Below are 25,787 nucleotides of genomic sequence, written 5' to 3'. Positions count from 1 at the left end.
TTAACATGAGTTAACTAAATGGTAATTGACAGCTTACTAACACTGCTTTATATTCCAGTGAAAACAACACACAATTTAAGAATATAGATTTATTTTTACTTACCGTTCTTTTTTTAATAAGAAATAAACAACTTTCAGTGTCTGCATTGTTCTTTGCAATTGCACTGGTAAATTCCTGCCAGTGGAGAATTATTTAGCTCTGATCAGCACAGTCAAGAGTTCTTGCATACAATAGCCACGAACAACATTTATGCCAACACAATGATTAGCATGAGATTTACACAGCACTTCAAGGCTCCTTAGTCTCTAGTAGTAAAATCATCTACACATTTTACACCCCATGCTCTTCTAAACAGCAGAGAGAAACCCATCCTCAAGGGTCATAAAGAGTGAAGAGGAAACTGTAGGTAAATACTTTTATCATGAAATAGCATGATAAAGAATAGAACTTAGTTTAAGTTCTTCCTGATTAAGTTAAACTCGCCTGTAAAGAAATAATGCAGCTATGACTTACTATTCTGAAGCAAAATTAACAGAGCTTCCTCAATCTAAATGCTAGTGACAAAAGTAAACAACATATAACCATAAATACCAGTGTTACTAATGAATCACAAGACACCAAGTTAATACAGTCCTAAACACCAAGCAATAAAGTAAAAGTAGAATAGAGTGGTTGAACTAAAAGAGAAAGAATGACATTCATGTAATGACATGATCAGTCACTACACAAAGCCCTTCTAAGGTAACTCTTACTTCTGAATAATTATATTTTAAATACTCATCTATCAGGGCAGCACGGATATGAGCAAAAACAGTTGTGACCTGTCAAATTTCCATGAAGTATACTGTAAGCGCACCCCTTTTTGCATTATTCCACCAACCACTTTAAACATCTGCATCACAAAACAGCACTGTCAGCACATCAGTACTATCATCTGCAAGTGATGTCAGAGAGAGAAGCCTTCAGTGAATATGCCTTCTTAAATTTCTTGTCGTGCAAAATGCAAATGTACTATATATGAGCTATGTATATTTTTCAAACAGTAGCTATTAGAAAACTTAAGTCAAAAAAGTTATACCATTGCTCTTGTAAGCTCAACACATAGCTTTGCACATACTACCTGGACTCTTACGGTGAATGGCATCATCTGTTACACTTGAAAATCTGCCACCTGCTCTCAGTTCTGAAGCAGGTTCTGACCACTTCGAGACACACTGTTCAAACTTTGGAGTTACTGCAGCATAATGAAGCAGCTCTTCATATTCATCCTGTCACAAAGTGATAACGAATAATTATAAAACTACAATTACATTTCTAAAAACTAGGTATATGTAGGAAGGAGTAGAAATGGGTTTTGATAATTTTTGAAAGGTTTATTATTACTATTATTATTACGGTGAAAACTAAGAGGATTTCCCTTAAAGTTGCAAAAGCAAGCTGTTTTCCTACCATGATGATGATGATAATTTACCTTTCTCTTGTTTCATGTTCATGTTCATTCTGATTAAACTAGATGCACTGTAATAGTTACACAGAAAGACTTTGCTAGATGCCAGAAATGGATACTGTAATAGGCATCTTAAAAACATGAAAAGTTCCAGATCGTGTAAGCTGTTAATCACCTGATACTATTTCTAAGCATTACTATTAGTGCAAAGAAAAATATGTATTTTTATATCCACGACGAAGATGCTACTGAACACGAGACACACTTCACATTCTATAACATTGTAATTTCTGTGGTGGGAGTTCGAAAGCCAATCATCAAAAGACATTTGATTATTAAGTATTTTCTTTAGATTAGATATTATTATTCTCACCTTATATTATGCATTTTTTAAATTATATAAATATAGGGAATGTGTATATATAACTAAAATAAAAGCTTTTCCTGTTAAAAAGTTATAAACCAAGTGGTGCGTGGCCTTATACTATGTGCCAAAGTAAGCCAATTAATATATTTTTTGAAATCTCCTAATTAAACAGATTTTCAGAATGCAAGTATTTAGAGTTCAATGTGAAACTGAACAATCTGTATTATATCTTAAACATACAATCCAGTAATTCATTAAAGAAGTTCCAGTAGCAGTTAAATGCTGAAAATGATCAAAGCCACTAATGAAACATTTGGAAAAAAACACCAGTTGGAAAGTACTAAACCAGGCTACTAGCAGTCATTTTTTCTTATTTAATACTATCGCACTAATTCTGTTTAGTATCCTAACAAGGTCAAACCTCAAAAACCAATTGTGAATTGAAAAAATATTTTTCTCTTCAAGCTGGGGAGTTAGAGTGGAAACAATCAGTTAAAGGTACCAATTACATGTAATATGTTTTTGAATCTACCAGCTGAAAAGGATAATATTTTAAAACTTTCAGTGTAACCCTTACATTTAAGGGGATTCCAACTAATTAAAGAATTTAGGAAGCCAGGTTTTGTACATTTTAGCTGAATTCTAATTTCCTGTCAAATTTCCATTTCCCATCTTCTAACCTACTAGGTTAAAATTAAAAGACGAAATGTATATGAAGCTATATAATTACAAACAAACGGACAGTGTATCTTTTTGATAAGCAAAAGGAAGTATCACATTCCACATAAAATGTATAGTTAGTTGTGAATCAACAAGTTATCAATTTTTCCATATCCATACCTTTCTAAAGAAATACAGTTTAGATTTTATCAGATGTCAAAAGAAGAAAACAGGTGTCTTCAGATGAGTTATTCAACCAGGAACTACATGGAACTGTACAAAATTCCCTGCAGCAAAATTTCAGCAGAGTAAAAAAGCCAATACATTAGCCTTTACCTTAAGTCATCTAAATTAAATGATTTTGCAGAAGACATTAGATCACTTCTCTGTCTTCTTCAAAGAGATCATGTGACCAAATAGCAACTTAAAACTAACTCTCCCTCCCAAACAAGTTAGTTTTCAGTCAGAGCTGATGAAGCTGCTTTCATGATTACCTACCTAATTCAAGGGACATAGGAGGTAAGATGTCAGGGGCAAGTTGGTGGCTCACTTTGAGACACCCAATTTAATCACTAGCACACCATGTGCCTCATTATAGACATCCTGAGCACTCAAAATATACATACCAAGTTATGGCAGGAAATTTATCTAGTCTTTCAAGATGTAACACTCTTACTAAAATGCAAAGAATCCACTATGTGCAAGAATACACACTCCTACACACCAACAGAAAGTGTCAATAGACAGCATCCAGCAAAAATCTGGAAATAAATGCTTATAAATTATAATATTACAATACTGTTGGAATGAGGTTGAAAGCAAATATCAAAGAAAATACAGTATCCTGGTTGTAACCAGAAACTTAAGACACACACACACAAAATAATCCCGGAGACTGCAATAATAATATGTAAGAGAGAAACGGAAACACTGAGTGATGAGGTGTAGTATCTCAATCTTAAATACTGCGTAACAAGGATGCATTGCAAGGAATGCAATATTGACCAAAAAATTTCAAATAAAAACATAATAAAATAAAATCAACAATATAGCTTTGGTTTTCTTACTATCTCTGTTCTGCTTGAAACAAAACTTTCAAGCTGTTATGTCAACTACAAATAGTCTATCAGAGCATAAAACTACAGTAATACAGTCCTAAGGCCTGAAGGTCAGAGGAGTTTTGATCATTTAATACATACTACCTTGGTTTTGTAGAAGTAAATAAATCAGTGTTGCAATGAGCAAAGGGCACAAGAGCATTCAGAGGTGGTTTTTTTTTTCTTCCTTCCTAAAGTATTATAGAAATCTACAGATGCTGCATAGAGTTTGTCCTTAAGATTGCAGTCAAGGTTACTAAACAACACAAAAAGAATGGATTCAATGGATAAAGTCTTGCACAACTCAATAACAAGTAATTGGAAATTCTCTAAGAGCCAGTGGAATCTTTTTGTAAGGAAAAGGTAATAATCTGGTCTCTATTTAAAAGCACCAAATTATCAAAAAGGCCCAAATAAAACAAACCAAAAAAGGCCCTTCAAAATTATCTAAAAGAAGTAGAGTACTTCCCTGTCAACATTCCTATTGCTCAGCTGTGACCCCAGTGTTGTTCTTTTTCAACAGTAATAGACTACTGTGAGGACTGGCTAAGGACTTTGGGTTTGCCTAGTTTGGAGAAAAGGAGGCTGAGGGACGACCTCATTGCTCTCTACAGCTTCCTGAGGAGGGGAAGTGGAGATGGAGGTGCTGATCTCTTCTCCTTGGGATCCCGTTATAGGACGTGTGGGAATGGTTCAAAGCTGCACCAGGGGAGGTTTAGACTGGATGTTGGGAAGCATTTCTTTACCGAGAGGGTGGTCAAACATGGGAGCAGGCTTCCTGGAGAGGTGGTCAATGCCCCAGGCATGTCAGTGTTTAAGAGGCATTTGGACAATGCCCTTAATGATGTGCTTTAACTTTTGGTCAGCCCGGAACTGGTCAGGCAGTTGGACTAGATGATTGTTTTAGGTCCCTTCCAACTAAAATATTCTATTCTATTCTGTATGTGGTCTCACTTGCAAAGCATTCATTCATTAACATTAGTTACTTTATCATTCCCTACAAGGCGGCCTTAGAATCTCCTTCATAATCAATCAGATCATAAAGGAAAATTCTGGTCTTTCAAGGTTTGTTACACAATGCCTTCATCCTGTTTTCCAACTACAAAAGGCACTGGAAACACAGATCAATTACTGTTGCTGAACAAAGAAAACTTACCCATGAGATATGACCACAAATAGGGAAGCATACAGACTGCAGAAATGACTTGCCCATAAACAGGTAGTTTAAAAGGGACAAAGTCAATCCACATGAAGAAAAAAAAATCCCTTAATTTAGCAGTGCTTCTGCTGTACATGCCCATTCCACCAGATGACAAAAGTGGAGATGTGTTTCTACAGGACAACTAGCAAAACTTATTTGTCATGTCATGGTTTAACCCCAGCCAGCAACTAAGCACCACACAGCTGCTCACTCACTTCCCCCCCACCCAGTGGGATGGGGGAGAGAATCAGGAAAAAAAAAGTACAACTTGTGGGTTAAGAACAGTTTAATAGGACAGAAAGGAAAAAAACAGTAATGACAATAATAAAATGACAATAATAATAATAAAGTAATTAGAATATACAAAACAAGTGATGCACAATGCAATTGCTCACCACTCGCTGACCGATGCCCATTTAGTTCCCACGCAGTGATCCCCCCCCAGGCCAACTCCCCCCAGTTTATACACTGAGCATGGCATCACATGGTATGGAATATCCTTTTGGCCAGTTAGGGTCAACTGTTCTGGCTGTGTCCTCTCAACTTCTTGTGCCCCCTCCAGCCTTCTTGCCAGCTGGGCATGAGAAGCTGGAAAATCCTTGACTTAGTACAAAAACTGAAAACATCAATGTGTTACCAACTCTATTCTAATACTAAATCGAAAACATAACACTACATCAGCTACTAGAAAGAAAATTAACTATCCCAGCTGAAACGAGGGCATGTCAGAACTAGCCTGTTTTGGATAGAATCCTATCAAAGGAAAAAAACCCACCCACTGCTCAAATAGGAATAACCAATTATTAAAGGATGAAAACGTGCTGCTTTCAAAAGAACAGGACAAAGACTTTATCCAGTATCTTTACATCGTCTCAAAAGAATGCTGAGCACAGAAAAGGTAAAAGCACCACCATTATAGTTCCAGCATATCTTGGTGTATTTGATGCAGGAAGAAAAAAAAAAAAAAAAAAAAAGGATTTCATTTCTGAGATTAACTTGGCCACAATCCTACTCCAAGGGAAATAAATCCATTAAAAAAAATTCAGCTCTTACAACATCATGTAAGAAGCCTAACACATAGTTACACTTCATCCCTCAGAAATAATGGGTTTCTATCCTACTTCAAATTTATGTCAAATTTATGCTTCTTGATAGGACCTAACATATAAAAAATAACACCAGAAGAAAAAAGGTAATAAAATTGCACTCTTTTACTTGTAGCTGTCATTGATCAATTTCTTAAGTTTAGATAAGAATTTTCACATAAATTAAAATTTCTTGTGAAATGCATAAAAGGGAATCCAAGTGAAGGTATTTTAATCTCAGATTTTGTCTAATTTGCTTCTTTTCACTAATATTTTTATTCTCCTGTACACATAAAACATAAAAAAAGATGCAAGTTTTGTTAGATTTCCTCATAATTATCCTTTGCCAAATAAAATGTTATGACAGTGAATCTTTCCTACCTGAATATCTGAATAAACAGAACTGCCTTGAACAGAGTCTTTTGGCAAAACTGGACTTGTGCTTTTCTCCTCATCTGATGACATTCTGCAAAAGTTAGTCTATAAAACAGTATAAGCTGAAATTAATTTTTCAGTTCTGATACGTTTACTGTATATTCACCAACATTTTCCCCAGAAAGAGAGATTCTGCTATAGAAACTACATCAGTGCCCATTCTGTGGCCTGAACTGATTCTATAGTCTCATTATATAATGCTAGGTAGGAAACTGCCTGATCCAAACCATACTCAAAACCATGAAAAGACTTCCATTGACTTTAAAATTAAACAATGGAAGACCCAAAAGCAACAATGTAAAAGCTTTCTCTTATTTTGCATTGACGGAATAAGTTTAATACCTAATGCTTCATGATATACAATATAAAATTTTACATCAATGGTAACTAAAATAAACTGCTAGAGGAAAAAAAAAGAAACAGATATATCAAGAATAACAGAAGCCTTAATTTACAGATACATTCCTGTGTCAGTCCCTCCTTTGTATTAACACTGTATTGTTTTGGAGCTTATCAGCTTGTTTCAGTACAAAATTCCTACAAAGTGACACAGGAATGACTAAGCTACACTGTGATTTTTTTCCCTCTTAACTACCTCAACCACAGCCCAAGGTGAGATGATGTCCTGAACACTCCAGTTCAATACTCTGAAGCCTTCACTTAGTGGTCAACAACAGTCTCCCTCCACTTTTTCAACTCTTCTTGCCTTATAGACCCAGAAAGACAGATATGGAAGGACAGGTAATGCCTTAGGTTCAGGTAATGTCAATCATTCCAGCAATTTCTAAGCAAGATAGAGAGGTATTCTTTGAACGTTTGGGAAGCAGGCAATGTTGCAGAACTGATAAGAAACTTGAAGACTTTCTGAAATATATATATATCTTTTAATCTACTGCAGCATTCAGTAAGTTCTTCAGTGAAGAACTGAAGCTCTTGTGATAAAACCTGATAGGATATGGGGGAAAAAATCTCTAAAGGGTATGGAGGGGAATGAAAGGAATTAGAGAATGAATGGGAACTGAGTATTAAGCAAGGTGAATTTGTTAATGAATGAATGGCAGAGTGATATAGTTAGTTGCCTGATACACATGAAAAAACAATCATCAGACACACTGAGCAGGGAGTTGTCAGCAGAGAGTAAGCACGGGAAGACCACCACCATAAATAACCAGAGGAACTAACTGCTTGCACAATGTAGCAAACAACCATGCAAGGGAAATTTATTTTTAGAGAGCCCTTTTAAACTATCAAGTATAATATTTTCAGTTGTTTTTTGAACAGATGCATTTTCTGACAGAAATGTTATTTTTAAACTGCTGGTTGTACTGTCATTAAATTGGCAGGAATATCCTCCTTAAGCATCATCATCTTTTTTTCAAAACATAAAAAACCCGCAATAATCTCATAGCTCTCTATATAGGAATAGAGATGAAAATTAATTGTCTTTTTGTTCTTTGACTTCTTCTAGATGACGATTCTTCCTGCACCACAAAAGCTCCCTCTGCCACGGGTATCTACACCTGTCAGAATAGGAGGTTCGTTTCTGTGCTGAAGATGGAAATTTTAAAAATGGTATAAAGACAATTTTAAATGCTGAGATTTCCTATAGCCCAAGGTTCAAAGGACGATTACTGTCTCCCTACTTTCTGCTGACGCCTAACATACCAACCATGTTTTTTAAGTACAAAATATGGAGTCTTAGGGAGGTTTACTAAATACTTTTGTTGCTGTAAACTGGTATGTAGATGAGGGAAGAAATATTAGCTTCCCCATCTGTTCTGTTTTCATTGTCTCCTGCTCTGATAATTTTCTCCTTTCCTCTCTCCCCCAAATTATTCCCTATCTGTTTCTTTGGTTTTGGCCTCTCTACCTTATCAAATAACTTTATACTAGCACTCCCCCTTTAGTTGATAAATTCTTTTAATAGCCAAAAAATACTTCTTCAGTAATCTTAAAAAATTAGCTTCAACTCCATATGCCTTTCCACTCATACAGTTTCTTAAATTATGGTCCTGACTACCCTAAAAGTCCTGGAGGTATTCAAACGCGTGTGTGTGGGTATTAGAGAGGATCACAAAAGACCAACTATTTAGCACTTACAGGAATTAAAGATGTATTTGCAGCCAGAAATTACAAATACTGTTTTCTTCCCTTCTCAGTCCACTCAAAAAGAACTAAACTACCATCAATTCTTCTGAAAAACAGGAGGGCAAATGGAGTTTCCTGTGAACACAGATGAGTCCAAGGAAGTGGAAGAGTAAAGTTTCTTCCAAAAAGTTTGACTTTCAAAAAGTTCCAAAACTCACTGTCACCTCAAGCTCAGTGTGTTTGCCTCTTTGTCCCATCCCTTTTCTTTACTTTATTACAGTAGACTAACCCTCCACTGTGTTAGTCCATCTGACTGAGTTAGTCCATCTGACTGCCTTTACTGACTTGAATGCCGCTTTAGATTCCACTAACCACTTAAAGTTTGAGCTTTCCCCACATTTCTGTTTTGCCTATCTGTACCTCTGATGTTTGTGTCTAGAGTCTAACCTTGCATTTTGATTACTGCAACATTCCAGTGAAAATCCCAGTAAATCTAATAGAATCTGCTTATGTACAGAACAACAGATTGGATTAGTATGATACATTAAGGTAAATACACTTCTTTCAAGCTGATTTTTACAGACATCATTGCCACATCATCCTAAGAATAACTTGTCTACTTTGATCTCAGTGAACAAGCACTAAGTTCAAGAAAATACTGGATAAGTTTGTAAAAGAGAAATTAAGCGATATTAAGTCAGACACCATCTCTGGGTCAACACGTTGATTTGCTAAGCTGCAAATCATTACATGGTGAGAGAAGCATCTTTGGGCTTACCATGTTCTTCTAATCTTCCCCAAGCATCTGCTAAACATATGCCTGGCTTCATTAAAGAAAGATACCTGGTAACAGCAGTAGTTTCTTCCAAACTGTAAGTGTATGACTACAATTCTAAGACAGCTACTTTTAGAAACAGGATGCAACTATAAAGCTCTTTGGTCTGACTCACCGTGGCTGCTCTCATCCTTGGTTTTGAACTGCCTGAGCTGTGCTCAGGGTTTTGGGCTTGTTTTTGACTAAAAGTGGTGCTTTCCAAATAATTTAAGGCTGCATTCAGATCAGAGGACTCAACACCTAGGAAAGAGAACCCCTCTATCTCCCGGTACACACAGGACATATTTTTAGCCCTTAACTGTACCCCCTTGAAAGTAGCACTGCTCAAGTCCACGTTTTTAAGCTTCTCAGTGCAGCACCTCTGCCAACTACTCCTGACGCCTGCAGAGCTGACATTACAGCGACCACCGCTGGCACGCCAGCTAGCGACAATGAGGACAAGCCGCAGGGTGTCCGACAGACACCTGGAAGGCACAGCCGGGTAGGCACACGGGTGGACAGGCAGGAAGGAGCACAATTCCGCACGTGAACAGGAGATTTTTTAAATTTTTTTTTTTTTTTTTAAAGAGGGCCTTTAAGGCTACCAGCCCAACCACCCGGGCGCAGGGGGTGCCCACAGGCCCCCTCAGAGGGCGGTGGGAAGCTCGGGGGGTGGGGTGTGGGGACTGCGGGTAAGCCGCCGGGCAGGAACAGCGGGTTTATGCAGAAGGTACTGTGGAGGTCACGGCCCCTCGGGGCGCAGCACCCCCGGGCGCCCCCCGCCACCCCCCTCTCACCTGCGGGCACCAGCCGCCCCCGGCCGCCGGGCGAGACGGTTTCAAACTATCCGAGCGGAAGAAGAAGCACCTCTCTGATACGCTCAAGGCGCGTTTACAAGGCATTCTCTGATTGGGCAGTTTGGCGGCAAAATAGCCAGTTAAATTGCTCAGCCGGGGGTGGGCGTGCTAGCCCGGCCCATCGCCCTCCCTCTTTCGCTTACGGCCGCTTCGCTCTCCCGCCGGCCTCTGCCGGTCAGCGGCTGCCGCGCGCTGATTGGCGGCGGCATTCCCGGGGCCGGCGCGCGGGTTGCGGCCGGCCGTTGGCGGGGGCGTGAGTGTGAGGGGCTGCGCGCGGGGCGGTCCTGTGGCACCGCTGTGGGCGGGCGGTGGCTGAAGGGCGTTTGAGTTCGGCCCCGCCAGGGCTGCGGTGTCTGCAGGGGTGCGGGCCTGCGCCCCTCGCCGAGCGGCAAAGCGGTGGCTAATGGCCCTGTCAGTGCGGGGAGGGGGCCGTAGGAGACCGTGCCAGCCTAAAAGCTTGGGCTAGGCAAGGTGGAGGAGCCTGGTGGTCTCCATGTTGGAGAAGAGATACTGAAGGGCAATCCTGTGGAGAGTAAGGACTCAAAAAGAGAGGATTATTTGGTGGAACTACTTCATTCTTAAATGTTTCCATCTATGCTAATTATGAAGCTAGAAAACCTCCCAGAGAGGGTGCTTTAAGTAATTTTTGCAGGGATGTTACAGAAGGAGCTCTGGGCCCGTGGTTTCCAGCATTCCTCTCCAATCCAGCCTTTCTAGAAAACCTTTCATAGGGCAGACATGCTAGATGAATTTAGGTCTTAAATTCGGTCTACCCTGTGGTAGAGCTATGTGTAGCACACCCTATCTGAGGCAAAGCTGCTGGGTCAGCGGCTGGAGCAGTAACTGCTCGGTGTGATCCCAGAGAGAATTGCTTTTATTGCTCTTATCTCAGGGCTATAATAAACAGAAATTCAACACTGAGTTTTAAAGATTTTCAATCAGGTGTCAAGGAGTTTGCTACTATCTTAATTGTTCTTTTCGTAATGCATGCTCTGACATAGAAAATCTTTTCAAAGTAATTTACAGCTCTGAAGTCTAGCTACAGCTGTATCATCTGGTGTGTCAGAGCCATAAATGTCCTGGTCAAGCTCCACAATATGGGAATATACCTTATATTGCACCAACATTTTGTCTGATAACATGACAAAGATAGCATAAAATATCCAAACATCCACAAAATTATAATTTGCCCTTTATAAATGTTTACACAATATATGTGTCTTGTTCTAGAATCTTTTGCATCTGTGAAACACAGTTAAACAAGTAAGGAAACCATCACCCCTCTTAGAGGCATTAAGTTCTCCTAAAGTAAGCCCTTTTCCATAGTAAAAGGCCTACTTCAGTGTTAGGGTTTTTTTCCACCAAAACTCTTGCCTATTGCAGCATCCACTTGCCAATTTTACCTGATATGAAGCTTCACTACCGTGGAGTGCTTTTGCTTCTGCTGCTTCGCACTCTTAGGTCTGGGCCATACAGAACATGATCAAACCCAATACTTCAGTTACTCTTTTTAAAAGAGTACTTTTCAAACTGTCAGATATATTAATGCAAAAATATCTACTTTCTAGGTCATCTCTAAAAAAAAGACCACCACAGCCTCTAGATCAATGAATAGTTTTAAATTATCCCAGGGTTGGTTTGGTAAAACTAGTAGGCTGGTAGAAATACGATCTTTGTGCCTTTTTTTTTTTTTTCTTTTTAAAAATTTTTTTCAGGGATTTTCAGATAAATCTTTTATCATGGCATATATCAGGTATATATTTTACTTATTCCTAACTTCCCTGTTTTTATATGTGTTACATTTGTATTTATAATGTGTTTATGTATTTTTGATGCAAAACTGATTGCCCAAATCTTACCTCAGGCTCAGCCCTAATCACAACCAGGTGTCTGATGTCTGTATAGGCATCAACATAAGATATTTCCTTGCCACAGTCACATGCTTTCATGCAGTAAACTAAATTCTTCATTCCTACTTTTCTGAAATCTTATCTTTAATCCTAGTCATAACTTCAGTCTATAGCAAGTGACCAACAACTAACAGAATTAACAGAAAGCATTGCCCCTTTTCAGCCTCAATTCTCCATTCTAGGAATCTACACAGTAACCATCTGTTAACTTGAGGTATTGTGGTTTTCTTTTCTAAAGATTTAATCATAATTTCAGTTTAGCATTAGCTAAAGAGAGGTGCTCACTTGTTTAATATTAAATGCTTTAGCAGTTGGCACTTACCAACATTAGACTCCCAAGGAATAAAGCAAATTTCCCATATTTTTCTGTAAATTTGCAACCCTAACTACACTGAGAATCTTTCCTAAGTTGTAATAAAATAAGCATCTTCCAAAATTAAATTTAAATAATTCCCTACCTAGTAATACTATTACGGGTTCAGCTGTGTAGTCTGTTGAAGATCCTGCAATGAGCCAAACCCTTCAGCTCTCGATTACCAAACAATAATCCTTGTCTAAGTCTTAACCAGTATATCCATATTTGTTCAAAACCCAAACATAATATGTTCGCCCTTGCCTGTGTTAGCTTCCATCTTAGCCATGTACACATTCAGTCATTCCTTTTAAAAAATTTGGCCTTAAGAACGTCCTTGCTTTTAGTCTTGGCCATAGCCAAGTTAACAAAGTCTGCTAGTCTGCACCAAAACCTAAACACAAACAATTGGTTATATTGTCATAAACTGCATTTATTGTCTGAGACCTAGGATGGGACCTTCTGTCGGCAGAAGTGACAAGCATGTGATTGGGTTTGCTGCACACGGGCTTTATTAGACTCTGGTTGTGACTGAAAATGGGAAAGAGGTTAGGTTCAGTTTTCAACCTAGCAGAGTTTGAAGACAAGTTTCATTCCAGGGTACTGTGAGGTCTCCAGGATGGGGATGGAGTTATTTAATCTATAGAAAAGACTGGCTGCTCACTGTTTTTGTGTGTTTGATGGAATTTGTTTAAGAATAGTTTGGAGACATAATTGGAGTTAGGATTTAGAGAAAGCAGCAACAGAGGGCTGTTTTTAACGGCAGCATCTGGTAAGGTCTGCATGATTTGATGAGCAAAAACTCCAACCTGAATGACTCCTCATTGTCCCGCAGTCATTGTGTTTCATTAAGGCCTACGACAATACTTGTTGAGGTTAGTTTCCAGAAAAGCAGAATGGAAGGATTGCATTTGCTGATGGATTGTAGTAAGCATGAAGAAGTGGCTGGTTTCAGAGAAACATCTTTTTTTTTTTTTAATTCATTAGTTTGTAAGTATGAATGATAGGGTCTTCAGTTCCTGTTAGAATTAAATTGGGGCTAAAGAGGAACTGCATTTTGTAAGGTCTGCATGAATAGGAAGAGCACTGGGCTCAGAGCTTGTCCTGGTACTATTCCTCTTTTTTGAGTGCAAAATTGAACCTGACATCCAGCTGTAATCATATCTTGGTGACCAATGCCTACATGAAACCAAGGCACAATCTGTTTTCCCTCACCACAGCTGGCTTTTCTGCAAGGTCGCAGCTGAGGGAGGATGTTGTAATAAACCAAAATATTCCTGGATAAAAGAGAATAGGGTTGTTACTGTACCCTAACATGAATTTGTAGGATTGGACCATCCCTAAACTCTAGAATACAGGTCATGAGGAATAATACTGTTTGTCACTGGACTGAGTTGGCCTCCATATCAAAGGGCAGGAGACACAGTGGCATTTGTAGTCATGAAGCTTGGCAGCATGTCTGGTCTTAGGACTTCCTCAACACGTATCTCTAGTATTTAAGAGGCAATATAGTTAAGAGAGAGAGAACAGCTCCTCCAAAGAGCAATTTTAGATCATCGAATCCAGTCAACCTTTTCTGACCCCTCTAACTACTAAAAATCAGCCTCCAAATTTAGGTATTTGTTTGGTGTTTGAAATAAGCTCATGTGAACATAGAACTACTACAGTGTTTTGAAATGCTTGTCCACATCTAACTTTTCAACAAGGCTTACGTTTGTCTGGTGCACGTTAGTGAACAGAGCACAAGTTCCTTGTCTCAGACCCAATAATGTAAGAGTATTATTCAAAATAGAGAGATGATGTACGCTTCTATCATGCTGTTCATGCTAATTTGTGTTGCACACCACTGGTGTAAAAAATATGATGAATCTTTTGGCATAAAATAGTTTTTTAAATACAAGACTGCAATTGACACATAAGACCTAGCCTTTAAATATGTGTTTAGTTTTCAGTCTTACATCTTTGGGAAAATGCAGACATTCGAAAATTGAAGGAGATTGCAATGGGTACTCAAACCAGTCTTTGTGATGCAAACATCTACTGCTACTTTGTAATTAGATGGATAAAAAACAAAGGAGATCAAATGGTATAAAGCTGATTACTAGTATAAAGAGATAATTGTAGATAGTTAGAGACCAGTGAAATGACAATAATTACCCTGTGCCTACACTGTGGATTTTATGGAGTATCTGATAAAACCTTCTCTTGAAACTTTCTGATTCTGAATTGCATATCAAAAATACCAGTCATCTTTAACATTGGATTCTATAGTGCATTAGAACGTACAATTATTTTCAGAGGGAAGGAGATTTTTCCATGCTTTTATGACCATATATGTTCATATGCTGCTCTAGCCAACCAAATGCCACAGCAGTGATTGGAGCCAGGAAAGTACAGACTAGGAATTAGTTTTGGAACTGTTACTGTCCTGTGTTTTTTTGAAGGAAATAGGGAGAAAGGCGGCAGGAGGAAGGAATTTGAACTGATTTAATAGCATTAGCATATCTAATGACAAAAGGTCATCTCTTTGTTCTTTGAAACAGTTTTTGAAGGATTCAAAGTGCAAAGCAAACATAGTCTCGTTTATATGAAATTTTGGTGAATTTTTAGTCTTGTCCATAGTTCTGTGGCCTGTTGAAACACCTTTTCAGTGTCTTTTTTCCTGTTTTTCCACCATACCTACTGTGATTACTGTGATGGAAAAGCAGATGCTTTGTAATAACTTAAGTGTGGATACTGGAGTGATTACTGTTTGACTCTACCAGATTAACTATTTAGCTGTTTACTTTGTGAACACAAGATCTGTCTCCTCTCATGCACAGTATTAGATGCAGCTCTGGCCTCTAGGTAGATCTGTGCCTTGTGCAATATAGTCTGACAATCTCAGATAGAAGCTTTGACTGTCTGGAGGCGAAGAGCCAGGCAGAAGATGCCAAACGGCGTCTTTTGGGGCTTCTCATTCAAAGGACTGTCACATTATGGCTACTGCCTTGTGCAGTGGGGCCTTGTAACTGTGTGGTCCAGGACCATTCCTTTCCTGTCATGTGAACTGAAATATTAAATATAGCTGACTGGCAGATCACCCATTTCAAGACTTAATTTTTTTTTCCCAACTGAAATAAAGAAACATTTTTCAAAATACCAGCATTTTGTACACAATTGAAATCCTAATTTTAGACAAAAAATAATGGCTAAAGATAATGTATATGGGCACTATGACAGTGCAGTTCCACATGTTTTGGAAGCTACTGGCATTCTTTTCTTTTGATAATGATGATAGTAATAACAATCATATCCTGTGAATATTGAACACCTCAATGTTAAAGGGCTCTATCTTCTACCTAATATCCCACTCTCCCCTTGTAGAAATGTTGTTCTGACTGTGATCTGTTATATAATGGTTAGTGCATATATCAAGTATATATCCTTCTCAGAGAAAATATGTGAATTGGAATTAGTACTGAGAGACTGAAAGTAGTCTGAAGCCTAGTATTTGCTATGTCTGAAATTATATTGTCCCTTTTTTTTTCACAGATGTATCAGCTTATAGCTTGACAGACACTTACAGGACGGTGTTGATGAGCCTATATGTGCTATAGGCATAGTGAATGTGTTCATGTATACTTAAAAGTTTCTCCTAGGGCATCTGATTTTTTTCACTCGAGTAGGCTTTTTTGCATCAGTCAGTCTTCTCCCCGTCAGTAACAGAACATATCATGACTACAGTTATGAATAGATTTTGCATGAATTGCAAGAAAGGTTTTTCTACCATAATGACTTATTGGCATGTTAGATAAAGATTTTCAGTTGCACAGAAAAAAGTGCTTCTCTTACAGTGCATTGAGTAACAATACATTCACCTGTTTTTCAAGCTTCTAACTTTTTTCCAGTGTGATACCACACATGAAACTCGATCTGTAGGCTTTGGATGAATGTTAAGAGAATGCTTTCCTCAAGATTATTTAATCCTCCTTTGGCAGATTTTTTTTCTTAAGCTAGAGAAATACCAGCAATTTCTGCTGTGTTTAGTCTTTAGTGGGAGAAATAGGAGACCAATTGATTAAAAGGAAGGCATTTCAATGATTGTTCTGTTCCAAATATTGAAAAGAATTGGAATGGAATATGCCTGAATATTCTTGCTTGCACTCTGTATACTAAATTCTGTTCCTTGGCTATATATGTCTTCAGTAATCAGCTCTTCCTCTGTGGCAAGTAACGGTAGCACTACAGTGACTAGAATACACCATTTCAGTCAAATAATATTCTATGTAAAGTACTTAATAGCAATGCATTTTTAAATATTTTTTATAATTAAAATAATAATTTCTGTTGCAAAAGTCTGAATTGAAAAAAAAAAAAAGTAGCTTGATAAAATTTTATGATGCCGTGAATACTCTGCGTAAACCAAAACAGCATTATAAGTCATGGGGTCACGGGCATGTTCCTGCTGTAAGAAACGCTCTTGAATTAGTCCAAAGAAGATCTGTCAACAATTTTGCCAAAAAGCCCCTGGTAATGCTACTTTTCTTCTTTTAAACTGTAGAGAATGGGTGATCGGTTAAATCTCTTCTCACAGGAAATCAAAAGATCAACATCCCTAGAGATCTTTCAGTGGCATTGTGCCTATGTACAACGTATTTGTGATGACATATTCTGCTGCAGGAGCAGTAGAACACCACTGTGCTATAGAGTATTGAATGACCATAAAATGCACAGTATCAGCTTCTTTCAAGACTAGCATTAAGGCTGCCCATGAATCTGCTATTGAAAATCTTATCTCAAGAATGAAAACTGGTTTTTGTTTTGTAATCGTTCCTCACAGCAGCGTATAGGGTTTTAAAGAAAGGTAAAACCATATTTCTTATAGGAGTCTACAGAAAGCAGTTGGCAGTAATTAAACTGTTTTCTTTGAAAATAAGTAAAAGGCTTTCCAAGCTTAATTATATTAACGATCTGTTCCTAAGGAAAACACAATCTTTATAAATAACAATTTTGATATTTATTGCTGTCTTTAAAAAAATCTGTGCACTGTACTTGCTTTACTGCTCTTAAGAGGTTCTTTGCGCAAAGGAATACTAGGCTGGTTATCTGAATGAGGTTTCCATTATAAAGCGCAGATCCATTTGGCAAATGACATGTAAGAAAAGCTTGAAATGATTAATGTGAAGCAGACTTCCGTCCGCCCTCTAAGAGCAGCCTATTTACATGAGCGACTGTGTAACAGTCATAATGTTTCAGCATCTCTCCAGCATCTTATGGCAGGATCAACATGTTGGCTGTTGACAGCCGTAAACATGTACATTTGCATTCCGGTTTGAGCGCTTCCAGCTCCTTTGCCTGCAGTCATCACTCCCTCTCTGCCCTTTCTCAGGCAAGTTCTGCAGTCCCTGTGCTTGCCTGCTCCGCATCATCGCAGGCTGAAGGACAGTTTCTTTCCTCAGAGCTGATTTCTTCCCAAGATGTGAGTCAGCAAGCAAGGGAGCTGACGACATTCCCAGAATGGGCCATGCAGCGATGTGCCTCTGCAGTGAAACAGCCTTTACCCGTGCAGGAGTCAGCAAGGATTTTTACATCACCTCTACACCAGGTGGCAGCATGTCATGCTGGTCTGCTCGTGAGCTGGATTTAGAGAGACAAGCACAATATGCAGCAGCCTGTAGAATTCAGTCATTACAAACAGGAAAAATCAGCTTTATGTGTTGAATCCTCATTTGTTCATATTCTGACCACTGCTTATCCCCCTGAGCCCTCGGCTCCTTTATTCGGCTTTAAAGGAGCTTTGGTATTTTAAAGGGCTCTGAAAACCATCCAATCAGCTTGAGGTGTTCCACAAGAGGTGTTGTAACATTCAGCTATAGGATAGCTCTCTAGACAAGTCCCAGCACTCAGTGTATACTAGGATGAAAATATACTAGGCTGAAGCTTGACCTTGCGTTGCTTAAGAAGTGTAGAAACACAAAGCTGTCTAAAAGCCACCATCTTGTTGTCCACTGTGCTTGCCGGGATGAGAAAGTGATGAAGGCCACTTTAGTCAGTTTGGTCCCTCTCCCTTGGATCAGAACATAAAATATGACCAGTGTTTTGGATACTCTTTAGAGCTGTAGAATTTTCTAGAAATTTGGGCTTAGTGGAAACTTACGCTCTTCGACAGTTACAATATAAGACTCAATACTGACAGGAGCAACTCTTCTTGATTACTCCCAGAATCCTGGCTCTGCTACCCCTTCGTTTTTTTGGAAATCAGATTAGAGTGTTTCTGGAATTTGTATTGTTATTTACATTATATTACATTATGTTACATTATATTATATTGTTGTGCTAGTTTTGGCTGGGCTAGAGTTAATATTCTTCATAGAAGCTAGTATGGGGCTATGTTTTGAATTTGTGCTGAAAACAGTGTTGATAATTCAGGGATGCTTTAGTTACTGCTGAGCAGTGCTTACACAGAGTCAAGGCCTTTTCAGCTTCTCACCCCACCCCACCAGCGAGCAGGCTGGGGGGGGCACAAGAAGTTGGGTGGGGATACAACCAGGACAGCTGACCCCAACTGACCAAAGAGATATTCCATACCATATGACATCATGCTCAGCATATACAGCTGGGCTGGAAGAAGAAGGAAGGGGGGGGCATTTGGAGCGATGGCATTTGTCTTCCCAAGTAATCGTTATGCGTGATGGAGCCCTGCTTTCCTGGAGATGGCCGAACACCTGCCTGCTGATGGGAAGTAGTGAATTAATTCCTTGTTCTGCTTTGCTTGCTTTGCTTTGCTTGCGTGTGTGGCTTTTGCTTTACCTATTAAATGGTCTTTATCTCAACCCATGAGTTTTCTCACTTTTACTCTTCTGATTCTCTCCCCCATCCCACTGAGGGGGAGTGAGCGAGTGGCTGTGTGGTGCTTAGTTGCCAGCTGGGGTTAAACTACAACAAGCATATATCATATCATATCATATCGACAAAGACTGTTGGAATGCCATTAACTGAAAGGAAGGAAGTAATTTAATTAGATGGTCCAGATGGTGTAAGAGTGTACACCAAAGCTACCTTTTTATGTTTTAGAGAGGATTGTTGGCATTCATTTTAAGATGCAAAGTGCTATATATTATGACAGTTTTTTCTTTCAAATTTTCTGGCACCTAGTTAATAAAAAAGTTCTCTCTGCTAATAAAGATTCCTAGTCTTTGAAGGACTAGCACCCCAATTCAGACTGTAATATACACTTGGATTGCTGCTAAAATGCTTTTCAAACAAGTGTTCAGAAAGGCCGCCTACCTGTATACGTCTGTGGCATTCAGGCTGAAATGTTTTGCGTGGTATTTGTCCTGCTAACTTAAGGTGTTTTTATTGCAGACATCTTCTTCTGGGCTATTCATTCTGGATTCCCCTTATAGTTGCTTAAGGGACATCCAAGAGGGCCTCATCTGAAAAGTCTTTTAGTCTTTTATAGTCCTAGCAGAGAAACAAGTGCCTGCAGGGTTCAGTTGATCTCATACATTTCTAAAAGGTCAGATGAATCATACCACAGAAGTGCTTATCTCTGTTGTGACTATAAAGAGAGTCTAGACAACTAGTTCAGATATCTACGTCTTAGACATTTGCATTTGCCCGGATGATTCCTATCTTTCAAATTTACTTGTACTTCAAATGGAATTACAGACTCTCAGAGGATTTGATTATTAAACCCTGTAATTTGTCAGTTTGACACCCAAATTCTGCAAGCCTGGCTTAAATATTGATCTGAGTAATTCTAATCCATTTTTAGAGTAAGTAGACACAACTCCACTGTATCAGGTGAGGGATGAATCTGCTAGGGGCAGTCTGACTGTTCCAGAGTACTGTGTTAACATAAAAACATAGTAAAAGCAATGTAAGGGAAGAGTCTTTGTTAAAGGTTTAAATGGCTTATTCTGTGAGGTTTGTACAACAAATGTAAGAAGCAAAACATAGCTGTGGTTAAATAAAAGTTTGTGAAGCATTTAAAATGTAGAACGTAAACAGGTAAACTGACAAATGAGACATTTACGAAAGACAGTATTAAGAAAGAGAATGGGAAGATAAAGGGTATATGAAAGAAATGATACAGAGAAAATCAAATCCATGAACATGAACTGAAATTAAGGGAATAAAAGTGCTTATGGAAATTTTTGCAGCCTTAAATGAAAGACGAAGGAGGAGAGGAAGAAGGGTAAATGTGTGTGCGTGTAGATAAGCGACAGCATTTTAGGCAGAATGTCAAAAGCTTTGACACTGGGGTGAAGCCAAACAGAATCAGTGGCAGAGTGGAATGTAAGCTTGTATGGGAATACTTTACAATGAATTCATTAATCAGCAAAGTCAGAGGCAACTGTTCTGGAAATCCTGCAAGAATAACCTGGTTTTAATTATTAATTTTTGGAGTCCATAATCTACCACTTAGCAAAGTGTTCTTTTTCAAGAAGACTAGCAGTCCAGGGTAAAATAAACGCTGCCTAGCACTCACAGACCGTCTCCGATTATCTTTACAAGAAAACTTTGGGACAGTGATTGGAGGCTGAGGTGGCAAATGTATCTAAATACAATTGTGTCTAAAATGTGTTGTGACGTATGTAAAAACACCCCCAACTTTACACATAATATGTTGGATTTTGAGCTGCCCATCTTCAGTCAGGAACAAGGTCTTCGGTTTACAACAGATTTTATAAGAACATGAGTTTGGTGCTTAACAATTGTTATCCCTTCCTCTTAAAAAAGCCACAGTCGAACTGGAAAAAGTTCAAAGAAAGGTAGAAAGGATGGTCTAAAGTATGAAGTGGCTACAATAGGAAGAACAATTAGGCAAACCAGAGTCCTTCAGCCTAGAGAAAAGACTATTCTATGGAAATGTCATAGAGGGCTAAAAAAATCCAGGTGGTATGAAGATGGTACATTACGGATTTCTTGTTTACTCTCGCTTCCAATAAAAGAGCACCAGTTGAAGCTAACAGAAGCCTCTTTCAACACAAACAAGAAGACTTGGTTCTTCATCTTGTTTTAGCATCTGTAGTATCTTTTGCAAGAAGCTCCACAAATTCACTATACGAAGTTTACATGCCTTCAGGAGAAGAGTGGACAAGTTCATGGAAGGAAAATCCACCAATACCTACTGAATACAGAGACATTATCTCTGACTGAGGTAGTCCCAATGTTACTTATTTTTGGAGGTTAGGTGATCATTTGGGAGAAGTCCCACTATGTGCCATATTGTTCTCTTTTTGCTTTGGGTACACTTCTGGAGACAGGATACTAAGCTTGATGAGTCAAGCCTTTGCTCTGACCTCGAATCACAGTTATGTTAGAAACAGTGCTGATTTTAAATAATAATGGATTTAATTTATTGTGTTAAACTAGACTTACAATAAAAGTATGTAATTTATACTGAGATATTTTTCAGGTAAATATATGAAATTTATTGGATTTCATTTAAGATAGACTGAATGCTTTTTATTCTATGTGTATTACAGTTGTCCTTACTGTCATTTCAGGAGCATGCTTAAAAAAAACAGCTGAGTTTTCAAATATGTCAGTCCTGTAGCAAAAACACTGAAGATGATAAATAGGAGAATTAATGGCAAAGGGAGATGTTACCTTTAACTCTGCTGTTTTCCAGTTTTCTTCCTCAAACATATACACTTTGCTTCTCTTTTTGGTTTAGTTCTCTAGGTTTTGTTTAATTTGCTGTCTCTCACATGCTTTAGAAGAGCATTAAGTGTAGTTGTCCCAAAACCAAGAACATTCACTTCCTATTTTCCATTTTTATCAGTGTGTTTCTTTTCCATTAATGGGAGAGCATATCTACTCAGTAGTACCAAATCTGTGGTAAGTGCTGCAATCATTCACATTTTCCTTCTTCCCTTCTTCAGGACTGCAGACTGTACACTTTCCAGCATGTTATGTGAATACAGATTGCTCTTCTGTTTGCAGGAAAGAACAGCACACTAGTAAGAAATTTAACCTGGAAGAAGAAGGCAAAAGGAAACAAGCAACCGTTTGCTTTGATGGTGTCGTAGCAATGTATGGGAGACTTGAGAGGGCAAAGGCACCTCTTCAATGTAATTTTCATTCTAACATTTTTTGAATGTGTGAGCATAAAAGTAGTTAGCATTACCTTCCCTACAGTCTTGTATCTGGTATGATGCAGAAAGTCAGAAGTAACATATGGAAATTAGGATTTACTTCAAGGTAAACTGCTCATATTCAATTACATATATCTATTAATATGAAGACAATAATTTAGAACACCTTTAAAGATATTAAATTTCTCTACCATCAAGCTCATACTCACTAAAGCCTATTGTGGTACTGCTATGTGGGAATTTCTTTTCGCAGTATGTGGAAACATACCACCCATCTACAGGCAGGCATTAAAGTTCTCCCAGCTTTCTTTTCCATTACATAATTAATGGGTACTCAAAGTTATGTTGGAAAAGAGTTTTTCAGCAGGCAACCTGCAAAAAGCAGCATAGCAAGAGTCTTTGTCAAAGTGTGTGTAGCTATCAGTGACTGAAAGATTGTAGTAGGAAACAGACCTTTAAAGAATGCCTCAAGTGGGTAAGCTCTTTTGTTAAGTAAGTCTTACTGCGTTGAAATAGAGAAATCAGTTCCCGCATCTGACCAGTACAGTATTGGTATGTGTTAGTACCAGTCTCTTTTGGGGATATAAGTTGGCTTTGATAGATGGTAGCTAGGGGTAGGAGGAAAAAGTGGAGAAGGAGAGCAGCAGAGGACTAGAAAACCTTAAAAATTATAACTCTCTTAATCTGGACAAAGACAGAAGCCAATGCAAAAGCAACCAAATAACCTCTCCCTTAAAAAAAAAAGGGGGGGGGGGGGGAAAGGAGGTGTTCCATGCTAATTTAGAAGACATTACAAACATTTGGGATGAGATTCTGCTTGCATAAATTTAGTTACACAACTTGGACTTACATCTGAGCTAGAATTCAAAACTCCCTTTCCCATCAAGTGGAGACAAACATGCAGGTTTAACGTGTGATTTTTTTTGTCCAGAAGTGGAAGTCTAAAACCTGTTACAGGACTCAGGTGATTGGTTCAGATGCAGACATCTAAAGCTAAGTGAGAAGTATTTCATTCCTTGTTGATGTAAGGATAAGGGTGCCCTGACTCTGCTGTTGTGCAGGAAGAGGAATATGAGTGGGGAGAAAAGAAGTTTCTTTTTCAGATTCAAGTTCAGGAGACACAATATTCATGATCTTGTTTTCATGGAATGAGTTTCTTTAGCTTAACAGAATCATAGTTGCATGTATTGACTCCTGGAAGAAGGAGACAGCTGGAAAAGAAGTATAAAAGCAGCATGGAAATTTGTAATGAGGATGCAGAGGTCTTGGACTGGAAACCACGGTACTCAGAATGTGGTTTGCCAGACTGAGAAGTTGCTTTGTTGGCATCAAAATGTCTGCCTAAGCTAGAAGCATGTTGGATGATGTGAGGTGTCTGCATTCAGCTAGTGAACTGTCAATATAGGCTGCAACAGTACGTACCCACTCTTGGGGTGTGCATATATGAAGTCATGGGGTGCTTTCACACTGGTGTGTGGTTTAGCAGGTTGTAAGGAGCTGCACAGATACACAGAAAGCTGGAGCACCCACACCTCTAGCAGTAGATGGGTGAGGAGGGTAACCAACGCTCCCAGATGAGGGGTGTGTCCTTGTAACGACTCACTGGTCCTGTGAGAGAGACATGTGCCTATCTACCTGTGTTCATGTGTATATGATTAGAGCTTTTTGGGGAGGGTTGTTGGAGTTTGTTTTTGTATGTGTTTATTATAAAACATTTCATATGCATCTAATATTGTGGTTTATTAGCATTTTGTATGCCTTTAATATTGTGGTTTATTAGCATTTTGTATGCATCTAATATTGTGGTTTGCTTGTACTGATGAATCTTAAATATACAGCTCACTGATTGCTGGTTAATTACACGTTGTTAATAAATTGCTTTAGTTCTGATTTTGGTGTAAACTGAGCAGTTTTTTCCCTGCAATAATGGATCATGTTTAGCAGAACTCTGAAGCCAGTATACTGTTACTGATGCTGTGCTGTAAGCACAGCTGTGGAGTACAGCACCAGAGAAGAGGAAGGACAGTTTTTGCTGTAGAGTAATAGCAAAGTTAAAAGCTAGGTGATAAGTTTTTGATTTATGGTGAGATCTTGCCAGTCTCTGAAATGCCTACCAATGAAACTTTAAAAATTTTGTCTATAGATACAATGAAAATATCAAATAAGGGTCTTCATTTTTTTGTCAGTTAACTTATAGTAGTCCTTGAGGGATAGAGGAGAATCCTTCTAAAACTAGGAGCTTGATTAAGAAACATAATTCAGGAAAGAAAGGTTCATTCATTATAACTTGAGTAAAAAGGGAAGTAGAATAAGCATTACTGATGGTAATTAACAATGCACCAAGAACATTTCCTGTGAGACACTATGCGAAGTGCTGCATTCTAGAGTTTTATAATTAACAGATTCTTCAAAGACAAAGTCTTGATTAAAACCTTGGAAGTAAAAGAAATAACTGAATAATAGTTGGAATCAATTTTTCTTTAGTTAGATGCCATAGTTAAGATATGTTTCAGTATTTCTAACCATTTCTAGAGTTTGTATCAAGTTCATAGGCTTTAGTTTTTAAAATGTTATGACAATTTTAATTGATGTAAAGCTTTAAAGTTCCCCATTTGAGATACTGTGTGTGAGTAGATTTTGATCTTAAAGAGCTTAGTTAAAAAGCCACAAAGTTATGTTTACAGTAAGCCAAGACTGTGATCTGTGTTGAGACTTTGAACATACTTTGAGGAAATAAAGCATTGTCTTAGCCGTAGTTGTGAAGTACCATTGTGCAATCCTTAAATAGTTAATTTTTAGTCAATAAGACATCAAGATTGCCTCTTGATTTTCTTCTTCATGTTGCCTCATGCTGCAGTTTTATAATTTCAGTTCCAGCTCTTACAAAGATACTGCTGTGTCTTGAAAAGAACATTTTTCTTTAATTTTAAAGGGAGCAATTGAAATGTGATACTAAGTAGTTTGCATAAAGACTCTAACTAGCTGGTGGCCTTGGCAACCCTTAAGGAAACTCACATTGTTATGCAAAAAGTAGTTTTTTCTTCTTTTTTTTTCTGATCACTCAGATGTAGCATTGCATCAGTACAGAACAGTTAAGTATTATAATCACTGATATTATATGGCAAGAATATATCACTCCTAGACACTGTCAGAGTCCTGTCTGGATTTCTGTATACTGAATGCAGATGGGATATCACGTTGTCAGCTCTATAGCTCATTTTATTCCTTGTACCTAAGGGACAATTTTAAATATAAAAGTGTTTATATGTTATTATATATTTAATCAGAGATGGGGGGTTTGGCCAGCCCTTCAGTGATATGGACTCTTCAATTTTCTCTATGTCATAATGACTACATCTGTTTCTAACATTAGGCAGGCATAGTT

The 25,787-nt window shown here is 38.2% G+C and overlaps 1 protein-coding gene across 5 annotated transcripts in view; it reads right to left on the bottom strand.

Annotated features, from left to right (window-relative positions):
* Window positions 1–10,070, bottom strand: part of POC5 (POC5 centriolar protein) — a 31,421-nt gene extending 21,351 nt beyond the window's left edge. For 3 of the 5 annotated variants that reach the window (XM_075020382.1, XM_075020381.1, XM_075020383.1), the window contains exons 1-2: window positions 6,240–6,323; window positions 1,122–1,269 (exon numbers count right to left, since the gene is read on the bottom strand). In XM_075020382.1, coding sequence (XP_074876483.1) covers window positions 1,122–1,269; window positions 6,240–6,323 — 232 coding nt within the window. Of the gene's footprint in view, window positions 1–1,121; window positions 1,270–6,239; window positions 6,339–9,992 lie in introns of those variants that run through there. The other 2 variants (XM_075020385.1, XM_075020384.1) reach the window with 2 other exon arrangements.
* Between the last annotated feature and the right edge of the window lie 15,717 nt (window positions 10,071–25,787).

The sequence above is a fragment of the Buteo buteo genome, chromosome Z (assembly GCF_964188355.1).
Source record: "Buteo buteo chromosome Z, bButBut1.hap1.1, whole genome shotgun sequence".
Lineage (NCBI taxonomy): Eukaryota > Metazoa > Chordata > Aves > Accipitriformes > Accipitridae > Buteo > Buteo buteo.
The sequence above is the reverse complement of the archived record's forward strand: the minus strand, read 5'-3'. Positions and strand labels throughout refer to the sequence as shown.